Below are 23023 nucleotides of genomic sequence, written 5' to 3'. Positions count from 1 at the left end.
CACTGTCTGTGACTGTGTCAGTGCATCTACCGCCCACTTGCCGCGATGCTTTTATGTAAACTTTGCACAGAGTTTCAGGTTGGACAAGAAATCTATTTTAGTGGGATTACCCTGTCGTCATCGTTGTTGCGATAGCAAAATATGGAGCTTTTTGAAACGCACATTTCTCGCGCTTAGGTAACGGAGAGTCCACATCTTGCAAATACCGTCTTCTCGTTGGGAGTAGATTCAGTGGAGTTTGTCTCAAATCTGTGTGCTAATTTGCGGATCAAGGAGCTAAAAGTCTTAGGTCACTAACTTACCTGGCGATCGGGAGCGAGGTCAAGATTGAGCCCCTGTGATCAGAGGCGCCACTTGTTTATCGTCTCGTGAAATCGCCCGTAGTGCGGAACTTTTCGCTTGACGGCGCGGTAATGGAAAATTAAGTGGCGGCTGCCTCTCTCTCTCATTTCTGCTCTGAGTAGCAGTCAAAGGACGTCAGATGTAACCTCGACCCTTGTATGATTGTCCTCCATTCTCCCGGAATCCTTGGGCCAATCTTCCCCGCCTTAACCGGCGCGTCGGGCTGACTTTTCACTCTCTTTTTTGGGGTGAGACAAAAAGAGGGAGGATAAATTCCGCTGACCACTCAGGCTCTCCTCGTGATGAGATCCTCGAGCTAGCGAATCAACGGTCTCTTAGTGTCTCTCGTTAGGCCGATCACCAGGGCCAGGGGTACCTTGCAGTGGGGTACGCTACTGGGACAATCTTGTCTCTTGTCTTGGGGCGAGAACGTGCAAGTGTCTGCTTGGCCAGTCTCGTTACCCAAAATAAGCATTCTTTGCGCCACGAGCAGGGTCTATACGAACCGACTTGCATTCGATCTGCACGTCGCTTCAGTCATTGATTGATTTCATATGTAATATTGCAGCCTCAAGTTGGCTGCAACAATAAGCACCAAAGGTTCCCCCTCACTGTCACTGCAGCGGTGAACTTGGAGGACAGGGGAAAATGTATAAGCACGTCGGTTTAAATCACTCAATCAGTCAGGATCTTTGCCTTTTTCCCATGCACGTGAGCTCTCTTCTCTCTGTCTCACGTCATCTATCCCGCACACGTGTATACGAACCCCTCTGGGCATCAGATCAGTCAGTCACAGTCACAGCCAGACCCAGACCCAGACCAAGGCAGACCCGGCCCGGGCAGCCCAACACACTAACCTCCAAGTACCTACCCCAACACAATAAATGACGATGTACTTACACTTGGCCTTTGTGGCTGCATCTTACTGACATCCACTGATTGGTCTCGCCGTTTCAGCTTACAGGGGTCCTACTGTACATACGCACATTAGCCCTGCAGCAAGGTCTTTGCTGTGTTGTGTTCGGGGCTAACGACGGCCAATCTCGTGGTGTGTGAATTATCGAGATGGCAGTTCAGTTCCCTCTTGAAACTAAAACTTGGTGTACGTACAGCACAGCACAGCACAGCCTGGTCCAACCGAACAGTCGGTTTAGTTGAGTTTGCTTCTGATTGCCCCAAGCGTCGACGCCTCAACTGAACGGGCCAATGTAACTTGCAGCTCCCGGCACCCGATGACTTTTTCCGCCTGTGCGTCTTTGTTCAGCCCGTCCCTTCATAAAATGTCCAACTCTGTTTTTTTTCTGACCCGTCCTGTCCATGTTTAGTAACGCCCGAACAGAAAGAATGGGTGTGCACACTGCATCGGGCTGCATATTGTGCACGTCTACTGCATGTACCTATTTAGGGGCGTCGTAAATAAAAGCGAAATCAATAAATATGCATCCTCCGTCTCCTAGCCCTTCTCTTCTCCCTCTCCAGCCCGCTCGTTCACTCACTCCCTCTCGTTTCTTTTCTCTTTTTGCCACTCTCGGTTTAGGCTTGTGACTGTCGCTTATCTCTCACCCAAGATGAAGTCTTTCTACACCTTGGCTTTGTGCCTTGGTGCCTTCTTCAATACAGCCACTGCCATCCCACCAGAGGAGCAGGGACAACAGCCTGGAAAGTTCGCCGCTGCTCCCCCCGTTGGCTCAAACCCCATTGACCGCAAGGGATGGACTGTCAAGTGTTCCAGCCAGGCTTCAAATTACCCCTGTGGTAGAGCCATCGATGGTGACAAGAACACCTTTTGGCAGACTCCCTATGGCACCACCAACACGCCGCCTCCTCATACCATCACCATTGACATGAAGCAGACCCAGTATGTCAGTGGTCTCCAGATTACACCTCGCCAAGACGGCAACACCCGTAACTGGATTGGTCGCCATGAAGTCTACCTCAGCTCTGACGGTACCAACTGGGGAAAGCCCGTTGCCTTTGGAACTTATTGGGGAGACAAGTACCCCTGGATCACAAACTTTGAGACTCAGCCTGCTCGCTATCTTCGCTTTGTTGCCCTTTCTAACGTGAACTCCGACTATCCTTGGATTGCTATTGCCGACTTTGTTGTCTATAATGCTCTCAAGTACAGCCCTCCTGCTAAGGGTCTTGGAAAATGGGGTCCTACTCTTGATTTCCCCGTCATCCCTGTCGCTGGTGCCGTTGAGCCTGTCTCCGGAAAGGTCGTCATCTGGTCTGCTTACCGATATGATGCTTTCCAAGGCACTACTCCCCGTGGCGGCTTCACTCTCACTTCTATCTGGGACCCCAAGACTAACGTCATCTCCAACCGCAACGTTTCCAATAACCATCACGACATGTTCTGCCCTGGTATCTCCATGGACGGCGAGGGACAGATTGTCGTCACTGGTGGCAACGATGCCAAGAAAACTACCATTCTCATGCCTGATGGTAACTGGGTTCCTGGCCCTGACATGCAGATTGCTCGTGGTTACCAATCATCCGCTACCTGCTCTGACGGTCGTGTTTTCACCATCGGTGGTTCATGGAGCGGCCCCCGTGGCGGCAAGAACGGTGAAATCTATGACCCCAAGGCCAAGACCTGGACCTCCCTTCCCAAGTGTCTCGTCGGCCCTATGCTTACCAAGGACAAGGAGGGTGTCTACAAGGCTGACAACCACGCTTGGCTCTTTGGCTGGAAGAAGAACAGTGTTTTCCAGGCTGGTCCCAGCACAGCCATGAACTGGTACTACACCACCAGGGGAACTCAGGGTGACACCAAGGCTGCTGGTACTCGCCGAAAGAACGGCAGAGTTGACCCTGACTCCATGAACGGCAACGTTGCCATGTTTGATGCCCTCAAGGGCAAGATTCTCACCTTTGGCGGAGCTACCAGCTACCAGCAGGCTCCTGCCACTGCTAACGCCCACGTTCTCACCATTGACGAGCCTGGTGCTATCGCCCAGACCGCTCTCGTTGGAAACAACGGTGCTGGTATTCACGCCCGTGTTTTCGCCACCTCTGTTATCCTCCCTGATGGGAACGTCTTCATCACTGGTGGTCAATCTTACTCCAACCCTTTCACCGACACCAACGCTCAGCTCGAGCCCGAGATGTTCGTTTCCTCCTCAAACACATTCACTAAGCAACAACCCAACACTATTCCCCGCACATATCACAGTATGTCTCTGCTGCTGCCAGATGCTACTGTCTTCAATGGTGGCGGTGGTCTTTGCGGTAGCTGCAAGAGCAACCACTTTGACGCCCAGATCTTCACCCCTCAGTATCTCCTTGATGGCAACGGTAACCTTGCTACCCGCCCTAAGATCACTGCTGTTTCGGCCACTACTGCCAAGGTCGGCAGCACCATCACCGTCACTGCCAACAGCGCCATCAAGAGCGCTTCTCTCATCCGATACGGAACTGCGACACATGTTGTCAACACTGATCAGCGCCGCATTCCTTTGGCCCTGACAGGTGCTGGTACCAACAAGTACTCTTTCAAGATTCCCAATGATTCTGGTATTGCCCTCCCCGGCTACTGGATGCTTTTCGTCCTTAACAACGCTGGTGTTCCCAGTGTTGCCAGCACCATTAAGGTCACTAACTGATCTAATGTCTACATCGCGACAAAATGATTTTTTTGAATTTTATAATACTAGCGAGGATAGTACAAGTATCCTAATTCATTATGTATATACTTTGATACCAATTGCAGTTGGATATATTGACACGGACGTCACTTTACTGTCTAATACAAATCTCTTGCATGAATTTTCTGTTTTGGAGAACTTCATATGTGACTGCACTTCTCAGAATGGCGATGAACCAACTGCCGAGCTGACACTCATCGTCCTGACCGTGACACTAGAGATAGTAGAACCGTATTCAAATGCCGATAAAGTTTATCTTCAGATCCATGCTAACCTTCGTGACCGGGTCATGCCGTAATCTGTATAGCCCCGTGAACACGCAATACGAACCAAGAGAGGTTAATGTTGTTTTAGGCCGACGTTTGATCCATTGCGCTGGGATATCCCAACAAACCAAGAAGACGGGTTTCTTAAGACATTTGTCTGTTCGGCGACACTAGTGGCCATTGAGTTTAAACGAATCCGGGAACCAGGTTCATAACGCTCACAATTAGAGTTTTGAGCCTTCACGGGTAATGGCTGCAGGAAGATTGCAAATGACACTATCAGACGACAGAAATAGATACATTACGTGTCAACATAGGCTGCGACCCTGTGGCTCACCCGAATGCAAGCCATGTTCGGCACGTACGGGAAAGCACTTCGTTCCTGCAGAGACATGCAGATGGCTTAAGCAGGGTCGGGACGAAGTACGCTCAAACTGTGCGTAAGTTATGCAGCCGACAGTCATTCATAAATGTGGCACAGACGAGAGGACGCTATGTAAGACTGAGGACCAGTAAGTGGCTCGTTATAGGTGTCATCAGGATGACAGACGACATGTTCACGCCGATGGCATAGCTTCTTTACGAGACAATTCTAAGACATTGAGCACTAAAAACCACTAGCCGTAGAGGGAAACGTCCTATTTGTTGGGAATGACTGCATCGTCGTTGCTGACAGCTTCATGGAGTTGTGGCGTTCATGTCTGAGATGACGTTCCGACAGCTGGGCTGCGCAGCTAACATCAAATAAACTAGATAATAATAGCTTATGAGTATAAAGCATGTAAGTAAAGTCGCCATCTAATTTTAGTACCATACTCATGCCATCGAGCTCCAAAGTGCCTACTCAGACTTCTTCAACTTCGCCTCCAGCATCGCAGTGCATCCATAGGCAGATGGGTAAATTTTGACCAACTCCAGACCGGCAGCTTCAAAAATCTCTTCGAAATCGGCTTTCTTCTTCTCTTGGCCAGTCATGGCGAGAAGTGCGAAATCTAGCCAGTACAGATCTGTGAACTTGTCTTTCTCGACCATGTCAGGAATCAGCTGGTCGCATATGATCAGACGGGAATCGGGTCCCATGGCTGATGCGGTGTTCTTGACGAATTCGATGCAGACTGGAGTATAGAAGTCGTGAAGGAAGCGGCGCATAAAGTAAATACGGGCGTCTGCGAAAGGTCAGTCGTTGCTATAAACCAGAGTCGTGGTTAGGATGCTCTTATGGACTCCGGGGAGTCACTTACTCTTAACAGGCTGCGGTGTAAAGGAATCATACGTCATAAGTTCAAATCCTGTATAGTCCTTGGGATCCATCGAGTCAATGACACCAGGGAGGTCCTGTAGGATATACTTCGCGTCAAAGGCATCGCCAATGTCTTTGCGGATGGCAATACAGGACTGACCACGGCCGGCACCGATGTCCACCAAGAAAGGTCGTTCAGGATCCTGAACCACTTCGTTTTTGAGTGATGGAAAGGGAAACATACCGACGACAGGCATCAGCTCATCAACAGCTACCATGTTGGCATTCCAAAGCTCACGTCGCTCAGGGTTAGGATCCATCTCTAACAGCTCATAGTATGACTTTCCAAGGTGCTCCTTACCAACCGAGTACACGGCAGGGGACTTGGTGAGATCAAAGACATCATCAGGCTTGTGAGACTTGAGGTACTCAGGAAGATGCATCCAAGCACGGCTAAACTCTAACACAATCATGAAAAAAGAGCCCAAACCTCTTGGGTTCAGAATCCGTGAAAGGTCATTATGAGCATACGCATCAGGCGCCGTCTCAAAAAAAACACCATGACTAACAGCAACACGGTAAATGCGCTGAATCACAGTAGTAGCCACATTGGTAATGCGAGCCAATTCCTCAGCGGCGATGGAACTTCCATCTTCGGGCATGGCGTGGTATGCCCGGATTCCAAGAATGGTATGGAAAGCGCATCCGAGACTGAATTGCTCCATTAGGTGTGTCATCTGATCCATGGGATCCTGGAAAGCTGAGCGAACTGCTTCTGTCTGCTTGAGGACATTTTGGTGATTGATGGGGTCATCCTCGTACGATTCAAGCTGGGCAACTAGTTTCTTTGCCTCTTCAAGGGCCTTTTCAGCTTTGGGATGCACCATTGTCGTTATTTGAGATTTCAGAGATATCGAGATGTGGCTCGGAGGATTCAACTGCTGGGTCTGGATTTGCGGAGATGGCAACGGTCACCGCATGTTCCGTAGACCATGTGAATAGCATATTCACTTAAGAGTGTTCCAGGCGGGGCACCACCTAAAGCCAAGAAAGCACTCAGATCATATCAGTCCATAAGCCTACGCTTCCTCACAGGACAGGTTAGTAAGTGGGTATATAACCAGCCGAGGTTCTGTAATCCCGGGTAAAGTGCCTCAACTATGCAGATCACAACCCAATCAGAATATTATATCCGTGATAAACTGGAGTTTGAATTGCGGCACGGCCCAAGTGACGGAGGCTTGGTCCGTTGGCATGTATCGCAGTATCGAGGATGATTATCACTATGGCGAGTTTGTTTCGATATTTGCTCAACTTCTCCTTTTGAGCGTGTCCACTTTGCATGGTTCTGATACACAAACGGTTGTGATACCAACAGTGTCGTAATGTCATCTCCTCGTGCTCCGGAAGAAGAGGTTATACAGCCTGATACTGTAAGCTTATTCCCTGTAGGGCTGAAATTGCACTAAACGGATTTGTCTAGGCTTTACAGAGTGTCACTGACGATGAGGTTGGTGGGCCCAACGATGCGACTTATCCAAATGGCTCCACTTGCTAACCAATGTGATGGAACATAGGCTTACGATAATGAGAGTGAGCGGTCATCTTTGACATCTCTGACATCGTCTATTCTACATGGAAAGGTCGAGGGCGGAAGAACCTACGCCGTGTATGGCAAAGAGGGCAAGTCTCACAGAGCACATCGCTTGGCCAGTGCTAACAAACTTCAGAATATGGATTGCCAATGGATGAGGCTGAGCTTGATCGCATCGATATGTGCCATGCTAAATACTGCGCTTTGATTGGAAAGAACCGTTACTTGGCCCCTCTAGAGAAGCCTCAGAGAATTCTGGATCTTGGCTGCGGCACAGGTTCGTGAAGTCTCATTTCTTTGGGAGTGAAAGCATTATATCGACCAGGAATTACCTGCTGACAACTTTGATAAAAGGTATATGGTCAATCGAAATGGCAGAAGAGTTTCCATCTGCAGAGGTGAGTACAGGATCTTGCTGCCGTGGTTACATCGGGTGAGCTTTGACTGACGAGCTCCCAGGTCATTGGGACGGATGTTGCACCGACACAACCTGACTGGTAAGCGATCGATGCGATAACAACGGTGAGACTTTCTGAAACTGATGTCTGACAGGGTACCACCAAACTGTTACTTTGAGGTCGACGATATTGAAAGAGAATGGACATGGAAAGAAGATAGCTTCGACTTTGTTTATGCCCGAGATCTTCTACTAGCAATTCGAGACTGGCCGGCTCTGATCGACCAGACATACACGTAAGCCATGACTCGTCCTGCATGCGGTATCAATACTAATTCGACCAGACATCTTAGAGGGGGCGGATGGGTTGAGTTCCAAGCCATCGTCGGCGTTCTCGGCTGCGACGACGACTCCATCCCTGAAGACAGTTATCTCCGCAAATTCTCAACAATGATGGAGCAGGGCTCTGCGAAATTTGGCGCCAGTCTGACAGACCCCATGCGGTGGAAGGGCTGGCTCGAAGAGCGCGGATACCAAAATGTCACAGAGCGAGTTTTCAAGCTTCCTTTCAACCCATGGCCCAAAGATCCGCGTATGAAGCTCCTTGGGGCTTGGGAGATGGAGAATCTGCTAAGTGGACTTGAAGCTATGGTGACGAGAATGTTTCAGAAAGGTCTTGGATGGACGGATGCTGAAGTCACTGTCTTCCTTGCATTTTTGAGAAAGGAAATTAAGAATCTAAGAATGCATGGGTACTGGCCGTAGTAAGTTTCCCCTGAGAACCTTCGCTTACTCTTAGGAATTAAGTTTGGTTCTTTTGATAACTCTAACATTTCTATAGCTATGTTGTTTACGCTCAGAAGCCAAAGGAGGACTGATGACAGCAAAACTAAAGTTTCTGTCTACGGTAGAGTCACCGCGTGCGTTTGAAGATAAAGTATTGGCAAGCGGACTATCAATACTACATCTTTGACGAGAAACTCAATTCGATCATTGACATTCTGTTTATTTGACTCTCGATTACCCTGTAGATAAGGTTTGTCATGTCTTGCGAGTCAGGGTCACATTTGACGCTTAGACCTTTCCCCTGTTCCTCGCGTGGCGATCAGGGGTAAGTAGAATTAGGCCATTGCCTCACGGGGCTATCTTTCTGGCTTTTTTCGAGGGTTTCTCTGTCAATATCTTTTCTTCCCCTTTTGGACTATGGAGTAGATTGCTCGAAGCCAGGGGAAGATTCCGTGACCCTGCAGGCCTGCGCTTAAGTTTGATTGATGCTTTGTCCAGCTCTAGCATAATCCTCCTGCTCTAAGACGTCATTTGATGCCTAACAGAGATAGAGGCCCTCGAATCCATGCTTCTTGATTATATAGGAAAGCCAATGTGAATCCCAAAGATCACTAAAGGCTCCCGTGACACACAAAGCATGCGTCAATCTTGGAACAGTTATTGACATATGGATTTCACTGCACTAGCATGACTCAATTTGGCAACGTGATGAGCCGCACGGTTATACGCCAACGCATACCATTCCCAGACTCCACAGTAATCTATTATGCTTATCCAAAACCGTCATACTGAATGAAGGTCCTTTCGGACACCAGCCGAGCCATCAAAGGCTGTCCCAGAATCAAGGAAAAGGAGATGGAAATGAGCGAAGTTTCGTTATCTATTGCGATATTCCTCTGCACGGGGCGCTTTTGTCATGGGCGCTCAAGTGTGCCCTCAAGATACGGGTGTAATTAAACGAAGTCGACGGTGGATCGGCGTTGCATTGGCGAGAGTGCTATTCCGAAGATCCCGCGTCATTACCATCTAATGAACACGCTCATCATGTGAAGAAAATATCAGTCAATAGTCAATTGAGACATTCAAGTCTCTCTTGAACCCTTTAGAAACCCCCATATACTAGGTTTACTGGAGGATTTATCTGGACGCTGAGTCACAGCCTTACAGGTCACAAAGGAAGCTATCCCCAACTCTCAGACCCCTGCAGCTCGACCTGGCCGATGATACGCCAGAGTCCCATCGACGTCATCCTTCTAGCAACACAAAACGACGATCTCTGGCGGAATCCAACGTTTTGTTTATTGCGATCGACTCGGCAGTTGGCGATGTTTCATCGCTCCACCGTCGTGTGTTTCAACACCAACCATGGAGCCAAACAGAGCAGCGATGAACCATTCCCCCAGTCCATCCCAACTGTCGGTTCCATCCGATGTGCAAAAACGGCTTGAAGATCTAACTCTCGCTTATGCCGTGTAGTATCGTCTCCTATCTAGGGTCTATCATCTATGTCTGGCTCAAGATGTATATAAGAAACTCCCAAAGTCAATCGGTTTGGACATTCACCAAACCATCCACTCGCACTTCTCAACCCAGTCACTCTTTTTTTTTCAAAGCAAAATCTCACCAAGTCACTCTTTATTTACTTACGCTTTTACTCATCATGAAGTTCAGCCTCTTCTCCCTCGTTGCTCTGGCCACTTCGGCCATGGCTGCTCCTGCTGCTCAGGTTGCTGCTCGTCAGGTCCCAGCTGTCCCGGCTTCTCCCAACGGAGCTGTCACCCAGGTTGAGAGCATCGCCACCTCTCAGACCGTCACCAAGACAGTGACCAAGAAGATCACTGCTGTCAGCGTTTCCAACACTGGCGGTGTTGTCAAGGTTCTCACCATTGCTGTTGAGCAGGTCAAGAGCCAGACCACCACCATCAGTAAGTCAAACGACTATAGAGTTCGGGTTACATAGATTGCTAACAGTATCTTCAGAGGAGGTTATCACAAAGGTCAAGTCCAACGCCATCTCCAAGGCTGCTGCCGTCAAGGTCGTCACTGCCGAAGTCCACTCCCTCAACGAGCTCCTCACCGCCGTTGTCAACCAGCTCAAGGATGTCGTCAGCATCAAGATCAACATCCCCGACGTTAAGGTTATTCTCGGCCTTGTTATCCAGCTCCTTCACGAGCTTGTCGGTGTCGCTAAGGAGGTCCTGAGCATCCTCGGCCTCGACAACGTTATCGGCAGCGCTTTCGAGCTCCTCTTCCAGACCGTCGCCACCCTCCTCGGCCTCGTCACCCAGCTCATCGGCGACATCGTTCCCGGTCTCGTCGACATCCTCTCCAACATCCTCGACACCCTTTCGGGCACTCCTCTTGGACCCATCATCCAGCCCGTCTCCAACATCTTCGATGGCCTCACTGGCTACCTCACCCAGGGCACTGCTTAAGCGACACGTTCAAGATATGAGACCAGGGTATGCCGGATATGCCCCTTAGAAGACAAGACAAGCATAGAGGGAGTTAAGACAGTGGATCTGGTTCAAATCATGCATAATCTTAGTTAATTCAATGCTATATATTAATTCATACGACCTCTTTGCCAAAGGAATGTCCATAACTCCGTCTCATGCTGCCATTGTCGTCTCAGCCATTAGTCCATTATCATCTCGCGCCTATTCATGCATTATTAAATATAACCTCATGTGTTGCGAAATTTTAGTTGCAAATAGTCTTGTAGCTGCTGAAATGAGAAGAAGTCTCGCGACACTGGTCATCCTTGACAGTCTTCTGTCCACGCTTGCAGTTGCTGTCTGTGAAGAGAAGAACTATGCACATTTCAGTAAGTCTTACATCTTTAGGGGTGAGGTAGTTCTTACGCTTGCAGCCCTTGGCATGCTCATACTGGCTCACAGACTTGACCTTGTCGGTGAACTTGAAGCATTCATTGAGCTCATCACGATGCGTAGTCAATTCACCGAGGTTTCCGTTGTTGTTGTCGCCTCCGCAGTCTTTGGAGCTCCAAATGCGGGCAGAAATGACGTTGAAGGGAAGATCTTTAGAGGCAGGCTCAGCTGCGACGCCCATGGCGAGAGCAGCAGTGGCGATGATGGTAGCAAAATGCATTTTGGTGGTTGAAATGTGAAGATGGGAGAGTGTGAGCTAACTTAGTGCTGTAGTGCGGGGCGAGTGATTGATTGATGGCGGTTGAGTGATGATGAGAGTTTGGTCTATTGCGGGAATAGAGTCGACTTTAAATACAATTGAGATAGTCAACGCAGCATTACATTCTACTAAGGCAACAATGTGCTAAGGGAGAAGATCACTACGTCAAGCCTGTGACTGTAAGTGTCTGATGCTTCAGGAAGTACAGCTGAAAATTGAAGCCCGATACAGAACCAGCCGCGATACGAGCTGCACTGTCAGCGCTAGCAATACAGCAGTGTGAGCCCACTACAGCTCGTATCGTTTCCAGCACACGGCCAAAACCGATGAAGCAAACGCCTTTCCCAATCATTTTCAGGGAGGATTAACTTGGCTGCTATCAGAGTCGATCAGTGGAACTTGAGAAGTATGCAGCAGGTATCATGTGCCGGGGATAGACTGTGCCGTGTCAACGCACCATGGCCCTATTGGGACGATCCATGTGATGCTGGTGATGTCAAATACGAGCAGTGACTGTAACCCTCTCGAAGATCTCTCTCACTTCGCAGCACATCGCAGCACAGCAAGGCGATGCAAATCTCGTGTATGTATCAGACAGAACCTCAGAATCAGAATTTAGGGTATCCATAAGTCCTATCCTATGCTTATCCATTTTATGACGCGGCCATCTCCATGCCTCCCGATTGATCGCCTCCAAACGTCGATACCTAAATTTAGTAGTCACGGCTAAAAACTCCGACCCCACGTCGAGATAGTTTACATCATCGTCCCCCGCATTTCCCGCCGATAATCCGGTTATGATGGAATCTCACGATACTCATCATGCGGGAGCCGGTTCATCCGCTGATTCTGCTTCCACGCGTCACATCGTCAAACACGACGTATCTGCAATGCAACATAAACCAAAGTTCTCGAAAGTTGGTCACGCTTCTGTTCGGGTATCACAAATCTTGGCTGCCTTGATCCATAAGGTTCTGGAACTCCGCTTATTCATATAACCATGTTTGGATAAGCATACGAGCTAGACCTTTGGCTGTTTTATTTTTAATCTTAGGCTCCTATCGACGACGGATTCACAACATCCTCCGTCCACTCCGTCTTGAGAGTATTCATGTCTCGTTTGCTTGCAGGGTTATCAGGTGGCACAGACAAGGGCGGCCGATGATGCACTAGCGGTATGCAGTTATCACTCGTTTTCTGGGAACAGTCCATTTTAATACATGATATATAGTGATACAAACGTCTTATAACCTTATCCTCATCTTCACCGTCTTCTGCCGCAACACCAACCCAACCCTTTCATGCGTTAGGGAGAGCGACCTTGAAAGCTGGCATGTTGGGCTTGCACCTCGTACCAACGTCTGGAAGAGTGCCGTCAACAAAGTAAGCGGCAATAGCATCAAGAGTACAGTTAGAAGCATGCGATGTGACTCCATGCTGTAGATGGTTAGCTTGAAATCCTCAAAATGATGGGAAAAGACTTACACCAACTCCCTCATTAATCAGTAGTCGACTCTCTCTGAAGCGAGAAGAGACTTGCCAAGCATGGTTGAGAGAAGTGATAGGATCGTTTGCGTTGTTGACAACAAGAACTGGGAAGCTGGTGTTGACGTTTCGAAGCGTGTTGGTATCAACGCCCTCAGCAGCGTCGAACTTCCAAGCAGCGCAGGCGACATAGTCAGCAGCGATGGCATCTCCGAAGGAGCTTCCAGCGAGATGAGCTTGGTACATAGAGTAGAGATCCTCTGGGTTGCTGACTCGGAACGAAGACTCGGAACAAGCAATACCCTGGAATGCATTGGTACCAAGGTTCCACTCAGATGTGTCCTCCTTGTAGATGCTGAGAGCCTTCTTGTAGTCTCCGTCGAAAGCGTAAGAGAGAATTTCCGCCACTGAGGGATAATTGAAAGGGCTTGACAGCAAGTTCATGATACCGTACTTCAACTGCTTCAGGATAGAATTGCCTGCGTAGGGATAGTTCTTGGAAGAGAGACCATCGGGCAGAGTTTTCAGGTCCTTCAGCTTCTGGAAGGTCTCAACCGTCGCATCTCTCAAATCCTCAACAGTAGTACTGCTACCAGAGTAGTTGGCCAGCTTACAATACTTGGTGCCGAGCTCAACACACTCAGTAAACAAATGCACAAGCGACTTCTCAGCATCGTGAGGTCCACCAACACCAGTTGACGTGAGGTACGCATCAGCCAAAGAGTTCGAATCGAGAAGAAGACGGCCAATGCGATCAGGGAACATAGCAGCGGCGACTTGGCCGAGGATAGTTCCATAAGAAATGCCCCAGAACCGGAGCTTGCCATCTTCACCGAGAGCATCGACGATCTTCATCATGTCGCGGGCAGTGAAGGCTGTGCTAAGGAAGCGGCCGTGTTCCTGCTGGGTTTCGTAGCAGGACTCAGCAATAGCTTGCATGATCTGCCAGCCTTCGTTCTTCACATATTCCCAGAGATCTGCTTGGGGCAGTGGTTCCAGGCTGCGACGGTTGAGTTCAGCAGAAGCATTCTTGCCACAGGCAAAGGGAATGGTTCGTCCAACGCCTCTGCGCAGAGTTAGTGCAGCTCAATTCAGTAGACGGGAAAAGCATACCGAGGGTCAAATGAGATGATGTTGTGATGGCCGCCCATGATGCTAGAAACCGTGTCAGTAACTCTTGATAATGCGACAGAGGCTACTCACTCGCGGAAGTCCTGCCCGAGATAAGCGAGAGTCTCGATCCCGGAAATTCCAGGGCCGCCGGGGTTCCAGAGAACGCTGCCCTTGAAAGGTTCCTTGGTAGCATTGTAGCGGATCAATTGAAGCTCAACTGTCTTATCAGACTTTTTATCCGAGTAGTCCAGCGGAACCTCAATGGTCGCACAATCACCAGCCTTCAGCAGCTCCTTTGCCGCATCAGGGAGATCGAGCTTACAAGGCTCCCACTTCAGCGATGATTCCGCACGAGCAACCAGCGAATCAGCACTATTTGTCGCGGTTGCAAGGCGCGACGCGCCGAGGAGGAGAGGACCAAGAAGAGACTTCATCTTTGCTCCGACGCGTTTCGAATGGTTGACAAGAGGAGTCTGAACAAAGTCCATGAGTTCGCAGTGCACGGATGGGAAATCTCAGCGTGATATAAAGTGATATGAAGTGGAGGCTGCAGGGGTACAGATCCCAGCGGACGGAGACGGAGACGGAGGCGGAAGTATCCGTCGATCAAGATCCTTGAGATTTAATTTAACAGTTGATCCTTTTGATAATCAATCAGCTTTTGTCGTGTCATCATCGGGCAACACCGCGACAAGGACTTGTTTATGCTGTGTAACATCGACAGGCCCGATTTAATGGAGCGCCAATGGCGACAGTAGACAAAGAAAGCTAAATAAGACAAAAAAAAAAACAAAAAAAAGCCAACGTCACTTGTTTATTTAGACGCTCGCAAACCAAGAACGACTGTTATAGTTCAATCTGATAAGGCTCGGCACATCGTCCAAATCCTCGCGCTAGGTGGGCGGGTTCTGCTAATCTCCCGAGCCTGTCAGCAGAGAAAATTGAAGCGGAAGGATCTCTTGGCGTAAGCAAGGCTCCGACAACCTATCCATTCAGCACGTTCAATTACCATTTTGTGTACATAAAAAGAATGACAAATGCCGCGGTCTTTTGTTCGTTGTCATGCGGCGATATGACCTCAAGTAAGCAGACTGTCAGCTTGAGGGCAGCCAGGGACCATAGAGTCTTACTTAACGCCATCACTAGTAAACAGCTGCTCGGCCATGTTATGTATCAATGGTATGCAAAAGAAAAACCTCTCACATAAGAATGGGCGCCTACGAGGGGTCGTAGTGAGCAAAAGGAAAAAGTAATGCGGTTTGTGTGGATCGAACACACGACCTTCAGATATCGGTTGATATTGATTGAAGTTTTGACTTCAGTCTGACGCTCTCCCAACTGAGCTAAACCCGCTGACTAATAACTGATAACACTCGGGACTCAAATTCAAAACTATATTTACTGCGTCTATTGCTGGCAGTCAATGATACTTCTTGAGATCGTCTGGTAGCACCCTCGTACAGCGCTCTCATTTATGAAACTGTCTTCTTTGACGAAATGGATATGTGACTTAATAATGTGGTGGATTTGAGGGAATGGCTCATTAGGGAGACTCAATTTGCTGTCGCTCTCTCTATCCCTCAACCTAGCCTCGACCCATGGGTTTAACCGTTGCCCTTACCCAGTCATAGTTCAAGGATCTAGAGCGTTTGCACTAGAAATATGTGATTCGCCGTCATGATCAACCTAGACCCTTAGAAGCTTATGCAGACGGCGACCCGGCTTTGCGACGAGCGACCATTAAAAGTCTCCCATGGCTACACCTCAAAGTACAGGTCATAATGGTTTCTACATCCCGGATTGAAGCCAGCATCACATCCAGGGCATCGGTTGCCGCTCCCAAGATACTCTGCAATTGTCAGTTCCAGGCGACAGTTGCCGCACAAGACGGCTAACTCATGCTGCTCAGCCTTGGGCCAGACATGATTGGGATGTCCTGCCAACTCTTCATGGCAGCTGATACAGCCGTAGTACTCCAGGCAGCATTTGTGCCGGATGGCAATAATATCAAGATCTGAAGACCAATGGTGGCATTGAAGCTTTGGGCTGATATTCACTCCATGGACAATCGGTGATGCTTGGGCTGGATAAATTGTCGACTCGTGCTGCGGCATTTAATGCGACCGATGAATCTTGCCGAAATTGTTGTAGAGGTGAAATAAAGGATGCGGGTCGTGCAAAGGATAGTGTTTCGCTCAAGCGACTTTCATGCACTGAAACCGGGATAACGCAAGCTGAATTGAGACGGTGAGTATAAGGTTGCAAGGTCGTTGAGAGAGTGTCGTTGGTTTTGGGGGGCTGTTAGTGGAGCGATAAGAAATGATGTAACTATAGCAGGAAATATAACTTTATTTTATCGCGCACTATTTCCAGCCTAACAGTAACCGATATGCGAAGCCAGGCTTGAACACTGGGTTGAACGCATCCAAGCGGCCAGACAAAGAAACTTTCGATGTTTCGGAGACATAGCAATGGAATTAATAAGGAACACAATAATGTTCACATACTGATCATGAAAGGGAAGCACTGTTCAGACACGCCGGTAGAACATTGAGCCAAACAATTGTCCAAGGAATAAAGGCTTTCCTCATTGATATAGACGAACCTCATGATATTCTTGACAAAGACCTGCCATAGTAATAAAAGAACAACAAGTCCATGATAGCCACAGTCGTTCATTCCAAACATCCAAGCATCCTGAAATCTTAACATCTTAACAAAAATGATCAGAAACGACCCCACCACACAATACCCAGAACCCAACGATGATGAGGAATGGCCTCTAGGCATGCGGCATTGGGTACTGCCATTCATCCTGTTCCTCATGTACATCAAAATTGCCAACTGTCTCAGCACGTCATATGATAGTGTGTGTATGGAACGGTGGCCTACCAATCCAAAGATTCAACGAATGGTCGCCAAAACTCGATGGTATCAAAATTGATATCCGGAACATTACACGGGAACTAAATGACAAAGAGACGTCACGAACCCTTAACACAATTTATATACCCGTGAATATAGCCACCAGCCTTCGAAAGGAAAATCAGCAGATGAAACAAGTTATTGGCTGCAAATTCGACGACGGGGGACTTTTACAAATCGCGAAAGAGAGCGTAAAGCAGCAACTTCCAAGCGAGCCTGAGAACCTTGTCCTATCCAGAGAGGAGCTCTTAGATATCCATGCCTATATATTATTCAGCCGGTTACAGAAGCTACAGGAGCCCAGAAGAGATATCTGGGCAAAACTCAGCGGTCAGTTCCGCCAAGATCTCAGCAAAATCATCTACAGTGTATGCTATGCTTCGACACAACTCGAGGACCTTGCACGAGAAGCCAAAATGTTCAATAAGCCAACGCTGCGACAATTGCAAATGGTGAGTGTTGCCACATACGTTCTTTTCCGAGAGAGTCGTAGAGACGCTCAAAAACTCAATGAGCTTGTCGATCAACTTGGCAATCAACTATCACTTGTTGAAACAACGATGAACAGGGCCAATGGGCTTTTTCCTGACATTTTTGCGAAGAAACCCGGTGTGACAACACTATGGAAGTACTGGATGACTAAAGGGGCGATGACAGAGGAAGAACTTGACAGCTACGAGGCCAAACGGATGATGATTGGAAGAAGTGTGATCAATAAGTTGGATGGGGAATTTGTTTTACCAGAGCCGGTCTCATGTTGAAGCCGAACCTGGTTGGCCACGGCGGAATGGATGAAGACTTCCGCGATCCAATCATGTATCTATTGAGATGCGATTGCTTAGTTCTACCAATGATTTTATGACAAGGTGCGGGGATAGAAATATAGTAGAAGTATTGGGCATTATTACGGAGAAAGATACCCGACAGACTTCCATACATCGTAGTAACTGCGCCTATCGTGTTGCTTATATTCATGTTGTGAGCATGCATGGAAGAACCAAGCATCCATCACGGAGTGCCTCTTTCATCGTATCCGAAAAAGCGAATATAAGCTAATCAGGCCGATATGCATGTGACTCGATAAGATACGTCATTGGGTATTGCCAATATGTGAGAGGAAAGGCAACTTGCGCTTTCACTATCTTGCAGGCGCCTTGATAGCCTATCAAAGCATTCGCCAAGCCCTATTGGAGGGAAGTATCGCAATACTCGCCCATTTGAGCGCTCAGCTCGTCGGCAATGATACGCAAACAATACGCAGTATGCCACAATAGACGAGCTTTTTACTCGATGGAGCGAAACATGCATATAAGCTAACAGTCTTTTTACCGTGTGATAATATTCTGCATAGTGTCCTTATTTCTGAATGGGAACTTGTGCATGAAGTCGTTGGGAATGAATTCGACCCCGCAGCTATGAGGCGATTGTGTTGCTTGTTCTGGTTGATGGAAGAGGATGTTGGAGGGCCAATAGTTGACACTGGGTTGATGGCGAGTGATCACTGGCGGTCGCATGTGATGTGATAGAAGGAGGTAATAGTGTTATAGCCTGTAGTTCGTGTTATACGCTGGATTTTGACGTCGAATTAACGTCCAGTAGCCTTGGTATGTGCCAAAAAGCTCAAGCTTGAACTGCCGGACTCTATAATCTTCACCGACCCCTTCACCGCGCCATACAATAGCTCAGGACAACTTACACGTTCCCCTTCCGTTGGGACACATTGGAATCACCGTTCTAGGTCATATCAAAGTCTTTAAGCTTGGTAATGATTACATCCATTCCTCGATGGCCACTCTGGAGTCGCAAACACATCACTGATCGTTACACAAAGGCCGCTGGTGGAGTTTGATTACGCCGCATAATGCAAGTTTGCATCCTATATGCACTAATAGTCACACACAATGATCGCCCTCAACAAGAAATGTGAACGCCACAGTTCTGAGGTTGCCAGAAGCATATATGGTGGACGACACTCGCTTTACGACACGGCAAAACCACTTTCGATCTCATCTAGCCACGCAGTTCTTAGCCAACCATCATGCTGATCCTCTCAGTTTCTCAGGGACTTATACTCTCCGGTGCAGCTGTATGTACATTCTATCATCTGCCTAGCACTTACTCACGCCAACTGCAGTTTGCATCGTGGATCATCAGCGTTGTTCTCTACAGGCTGTACTTCCATCCTCTGGCCAAATTCCCAGGACCAAAAATAGCTGCATGCAGTGAGGTAAAGTCTTCCTGGACCCTCAATTCCCTTCTTAACTAAGGCCTTCAACAGTTTTGGTTCCTCCGCAATTGGGCCAGCGGGTACTATGTTCATAATATCGGCAACCTGCACCGCAAGTATGGCGATGTTGTCCGAACCGCCTCCAATGAACTCAGTTTCAGATCTCCGGTCGCACTCAGGGACATTTACAATCATGTCTCCAAAGACAGACCCACATTCCTAAAGAGTGACACCTTCTACACCGTAGATCCGTCTATCCCCCGCCCTGATATTGTGTTCACTAGAGATCCGCAAGATCATCGGCTGCAGCGAAGATCTCTCGCTCATGCCTTTAGTGCAAAAGCCTTGAGGGATAATGAAGAGTCTGTCCAGCTTCACGTCAAGTTGCTCCTAGAACGTCTCGCGCAAAATGCAGGGCCTGGGACTGGAGGAGCGAACATGTCAGAGGTCTTCAACTGGCTGACCTTCGATATTGTCGGTAAGTAACCTCATCGGCACTCACAATCAACAAGGCTGACCAGAATCCCTAGGCGATCTGACATTTGGTGAATCATTTGACTCGTTGAACCAATGGAGACCTAGCGAATGGGTGACTTGGATCCTTGGATTCATCTCTTCGCTCACTTTTCTCCCCTTCATCAACCGCTTCAAGATCCCAATGACACTAGCCGTGTCTGTGATGCCTAGCTATCTCAAAGAAAAGATCGACATTCATACAACTGAGAAGGTCAAGAAGCGAATCAAAATGGGAAACTCCCGAGACCGTGAGGATTTCTTTGCTTATATCCTCAGGAAAGAAAGTGACAATCTGGACCTTGTTCATTTGCGTGAGCAGGCCAAGGTTCTCATGATCGCGGGGTCTGAGACGACAGCAAATCTACTTGCGGCTGCGACTTATTATCTGCTGAAGAACCCTGACAAGTTGGCCAACCTTCAGGCTGAAGTACGCTCGGTTTTCTCAACACGAGACGAGATTACGGGTGATGCTGTAGCTCATCTTCCGTACTTGAACGGCGTCATCGAAGAAGGTCTTCGTATCTTCCCTCCAGTCCCGTTTGGTCCCCCGCGCGTCTGCACAGGGGCCACAATCGATGGACACTACGTCCCCAAAGGCGTCGTTGTATCTGTCGATGGATTCGCAACTACGCATGATGAGCGCAACTTCACTCGACCAAATGAGTTTCTACCAGAACGATGGATCGGCGAGGGGTTCGGGGATCGAAAAGAAGCTAGTAAACCCTTTTCACTCGGCCCTCGAGGTTGTCTGGGTATCAATCTTGCGTATATGGAGGCGAGGGTAACAATGGCCTCGCTCGCTTGGAAGTACGATTGGGAGCTTGTCAATCAGGATCTCAACTGGCTCGCCAATGTCAAATTGCATCTGATCTGGCAGAAGCCGAAGCTCATGGTTCGCTACCATCCACGAGACGAAGCAGTAGCTACTTGAGAGAATTTCACACTGCATATGTAAGAGGCACCCGATAAGGAGTCATTTAATGCTTTTGGGTGTTTCGCTCCTTACGATCTCGACTCACTCCTTCAAGACTTCGGTAAGCGACGCGGAAGAATGATGTTATTATGCACCAGGAAGGTCGTGTTTTATGTATGTTCATAACCGTCATGTAGTTCAGAATAGTTTGTTAATTTGAACGGTCGGACTGAAACACCCCAATGCTAAACTAGCTCGTCTGCCATTCTTTGTGGCGCACTACTTCAGCTGATCGGCGATTATACGAACTTTGGACCACGGAAGGGAAATTCCTTATCGTCAGAGGCGCTTTTAGACTTGGCCGCCGTGTCAGGGGTTTAGCGCCTCAATCGTTGTCGAAGGTTGCTGATCTATCAGAGGTAACATGATTTTTATCATGATGTCAAGAACTTGAGGCCTCAATTCCTCCTCATTTTCAGCACATACTGGTCACGCTTAGAGATTAGAAGAAGATGTGTGATGGTATTAAAATAACTTAATTATGCAAAAATGGTATCAAAACTCGCTAGTCTATGAAAGCACAGCCTTGTCGGCCTTGAGTCTCGCAATCACTGTGGCCATATCCACGTCTTGAATGTTCACGCCTTGGTCGATAGCAAGGCACGCAGCAGTAGCAGCACCCTGGCCCATAACCATATACGTAGGCTCCATGCGGATAGCAGAGTAAGCGATGTGAGTAGCGCTCATGGTCACGGGGTTGAGGAAATTTGTCGCGTCGCTAGGCTTGGGGAGAAGAGCCTGGAGAGGAATGTTGAAGGGGCCGGGAGTAGCGATGTGAACTTTGCCCTCATCGCGGATCTCTCCGTTGTAGACGATTCGCTCGACTTGGTGAACATCGAGAGAATAAGCACCCATACCAATGCTGTGGTTTGGTCGGGATGGGGGAGTCTGGATGTCGCTTTGGCGCATGGTGTAGACACCGTTCATGCGGCGTCCCTCTCGGATGTAGATCTCATAAGGCCAGTTGCCATTCTTGGTGTACTCATCCTTGGCGTATCCCCATTCATTGACTCTATCACGCAGAGACTTGGGAATACGGGGATGGTTGGCCATGGCCCAGAAGAAACCCTGAGTGTAAGACTTGTGTGTGAGGTAGATCTGTCTACGCTTGTCATAAGACCAGAGAGCGTAGTTGCCATCATCATCGTAGTTAGCACCAATCATGTCAGTGCTGACTTGACTCTGAGCATTAGAGTCGGTCTTGATGTTGGGCATGAGCTGTGATGTGAAAGGTGTTCCAGTATATCCAGATTCGTAGTAACGGAAGAGGAGCTCATAGCGAGACTCGACGTAGTCGGCAGGCTTGGTGAACGGGATCCTGTTGTTGGTCTGCTTGGTGAGAGTCATGCGGAAGTTGTAAGATTGAAGACGATAGTCATCGCCCTTGCCCTTGAGAGAAACAGCATCCTTGACAACTCGGCCAACACCCTCGATGAGGCCACTGCTTGAATCGCCCTTCTTCTTCCAGGGATCAACCTTTGAGAGTTGATCAGAGCCGCCGGGTCGGAAACCAGCGGCATCTTCGTTGTAGTCACTGGTGCTCTCGCGTCCAGTGCTGTATGAGATACCAGCGGCCTCCATGAGGTCACCCTCGTAGCTGGCATCGATGAACATCTTGCCCTTGAAGACACTTCCCTTAGTGGTTCTAAAGGAGGTGATTTGACCATTCTTCTTGGTCACACCGCTGCTGGACCGGTCAATGGGTTGGTTGCGGAAGATGGGAACTTTTCCATCCTTCATCCACTTCTCAAGAATGGACTCAGCAACCTTGGGTTCGAAAGTCCACTGAACCTTCTTGCTCTCGTCAATAGCAGGACCGGGCTGGGCTCCAATCTTTCGTGCGATATATTGTGCGCGGGTCTCCTGTGTCCATGGGCTGGTCTTCTGGTAATAGGTATAAACCTTGCCGTAGAACTCTCTGGCAATGCCACCAATAGAGCTTCCCTTCTTGGAGTCTGTCCATCCAAGACCCGATGTCGTCAGACCACCCAGCGTGTTACCGGGGAAGACGATAGCAACACTCTTCTTCATCCGCTTTGTCTGCACAGCAGCTGCTATCGCAGCGACTGTGTTGCCGTAGATGACGACATCATACTGGACATCTGCTCTTTCGGACGGGGCAGCTGAAGCAGTTGTCATGAGATACGACACCATCAAAATGGTGAAGATGAAGATGAGGAGACGATTCCTCAGTAGAGCTGCCATTTTGGTTAACAAGCGCATATGACCTTGCAGCTTGAAGATGAGGAAGAGAGTGAAGAGGTAAAGGAGGGAAAAGAAAATAAGGTATTAAGGTAAAATGAGTGGCGTGGAAGTTTGATGGCGGAACAGGACGCCCACGACCAAACAAGGGAAAGAT

The 23023-nt window shown here is 48.6% G+C and overlaps 9 protein-coding genes, besides 1 other annotated feature; 5 read left to right on the top strand and 4 right to left on the bottom strand.

Annotated features, from left to right (window-relative positions):
- Positions 1-1910: 1910 nt before the first annotated feature.
- FFUJ_10517 (probable galactose oxidase) lies at positions 1911-3950 on the top strand (the record flags this gene model as incomplete). Its single annotated transcript, XM_023569310.1, has 1 exon — positions 1911-3950. The coding sequence occupies one exon, from the start codon at positions 1911-1913 to the stop codon at positions 3948-3950; it is 2040 nt and encodes a 679-aa protein (XP_023436541.1).
- A 1148-nt stretch (positions 3951-5098) lies between these two features.
- On the bottom strand, positions 5099-6385 carry FFUJ_10516 (related to O-methyltransferase B; the record flags this gene model as incomplete). XM_023569309.1 has 2 exons in its annotated part: positions 5099-5424; positions 5500-6385. The coding sequence occupies 2 exons, from the start codon at positions 6383-6385 to the stop codon at positions 5099-5101; spliced, it is 1212 nt and encodes a 403-aa protein (XP_023436540.1).
- Positions 6386-6883: 498 nt separating this feature from the next.
- Positions 6884-8367, top strand: FFUJ_10515 (related to methyltransferase; the record flags this gene model as incomplete). XM_023569306.1 has 9 exons in its annotated part: positions 6884-6931; positions 6982-7008; positions 7076-7091; positions 7229-7369; positions 7447-7490; positions 7552-7589; positions 7645-7785; positions 7834-8253; positions 8331-8367. The coding sequence occupies 9 exons, from the start codon at positions 6884-6886 to the stop codon at positions 8365-8367; spliced, it is 912 nt and encodes a 303-aa protein (XP_023437208.1).
- A 1568-nt stretch (positions 8368-9935) lies between these two features.
- Positions 9936-10710, top strand: FFUJ_10514 (uncharacterized protein; the record flags this gene model as incomplete). XM_023569305.1 has 2 exons in its annotated part: positions 9936-10200; positions 10256-10710. The coding sequence occupies 2 exons, from the start codon at positions 9936-9938 to the stop codon at positions 10708-10710; spliced, it is 720 nt and encodes a 239-aa protein (XP_023436539.1).
- A 268-nt stretch (positions 10711-10978) lies between these two features.
- On the bottom strand, positions 10979-11386 carry FFUJ_10513 (uncharacterized protein; the record flags this gene model as incomplete). The annotated part of the gene is made up of 1 exon (XM_023569304.1): positions 10979-11386. The coding sequence occupies one exon, from the start codon at positions 11384-11386 to the stop codon at positions 10979-10981; it is 408 nt and encodes a 135-aa protein (XP_023436538.1).
- Positions 11387-12724: 1338 nt separating this feature from the next.
- On the bottom strand, positions 12725-14511 carry FFUJ_10512 (related to hydrolases or acyltransferases (alpha/beta hydrolase superfamily); the record flags this gene model as incomplete). XM_023569303.1 has 4 exons in its annotated part: positions 12725-12862; positions 12911-13976; positions 14024-14065; positions 14114-14511. 4 exons carry the CDS (start codon positions 14509-14511, stop codon positions 12725-12727), a joined length of 1644 nt encoding a protein of 547 aa, XP_023436537.1.
- A 765-nt stretch (positions 14512-15276) lies between these two features.
- Positions 15277-15376, bottom strand: a tRNA (tRNA-Phe).
- A 1369-nt stretch (positions 15377-16745) lies between these two features.
- On the top strand, positions 16746-17709 carry FFUJ_10511 (uncharacterized protein; the record flags this gene model as incomplete). XM_023569302.1 has 2 exons in its annotated part: positions 16746-16890; positions 17048-17709. 2 exons carry the CDS (start codon positions 16746-16748, stop codon positions 17707-17709), a joined length of 807 nt encoding a protein of 268 aa, XP_023436536.1.
- A 1277-nt stretch (positions 17710-18986) lies between these two features.
- Positions 18987-20622, top strand: FFUJ_10510 (related to isotrichodermin C-15 hydroxylase (cytochrome P-450 monooxygenase CYP65A1); the record flags this gene model as incomplete). XM_023569301.1 has 4 exons in its annotated part: positions 18987-19034; positions 19083-19175; positions 19227-19653; positions 19706-20622. The coding sequence occupies 4 exons, from the start codon at positions 18987-18989 to the stop codon at positions 20620-20622; spliced, it is 1485 nt and encodes a 494-aa protein (XP_023436535.1).
- Positions 20623-21174: 552 nt separating this feature from the next.
- Positions 21175-22869, bottom strand: FFUJ_10509 (uncharacterized protein; the record flags this gene model as incomplete). The annotated part of the gene is made up of 1 exon (XM_023569300.1): positions 21175-22869. One exon carries the CDS (start codon positions 22867-22869, stop codon positions 21175-21177), a length of 1695 nt encoding a protein of 564 aa, XP_023436534.1.
- Positions 22870-23023: the final 154 nt, after the last annotated feature.

Source organism: Fusarium fujikuroi, chromosome FFUJ_chr10, assembly GCF_900079805.1.
Source record: "Fusarium fujikuroi IMI 58289 draft genome, chromosome FFUJ_chr10".
Lineage (NCBI taxonomy): Eukaryota > Fungi > Ascomycota > Sordariomycetes > Hypocreales > Nectriaceae > Fusarium > Fusarium fujikuroi.
The sequence above is the reverse complement of the archived record's forward strand: the minus strand, read 5'-3'. Positions and strand labels throughout refer to the sequence as shown.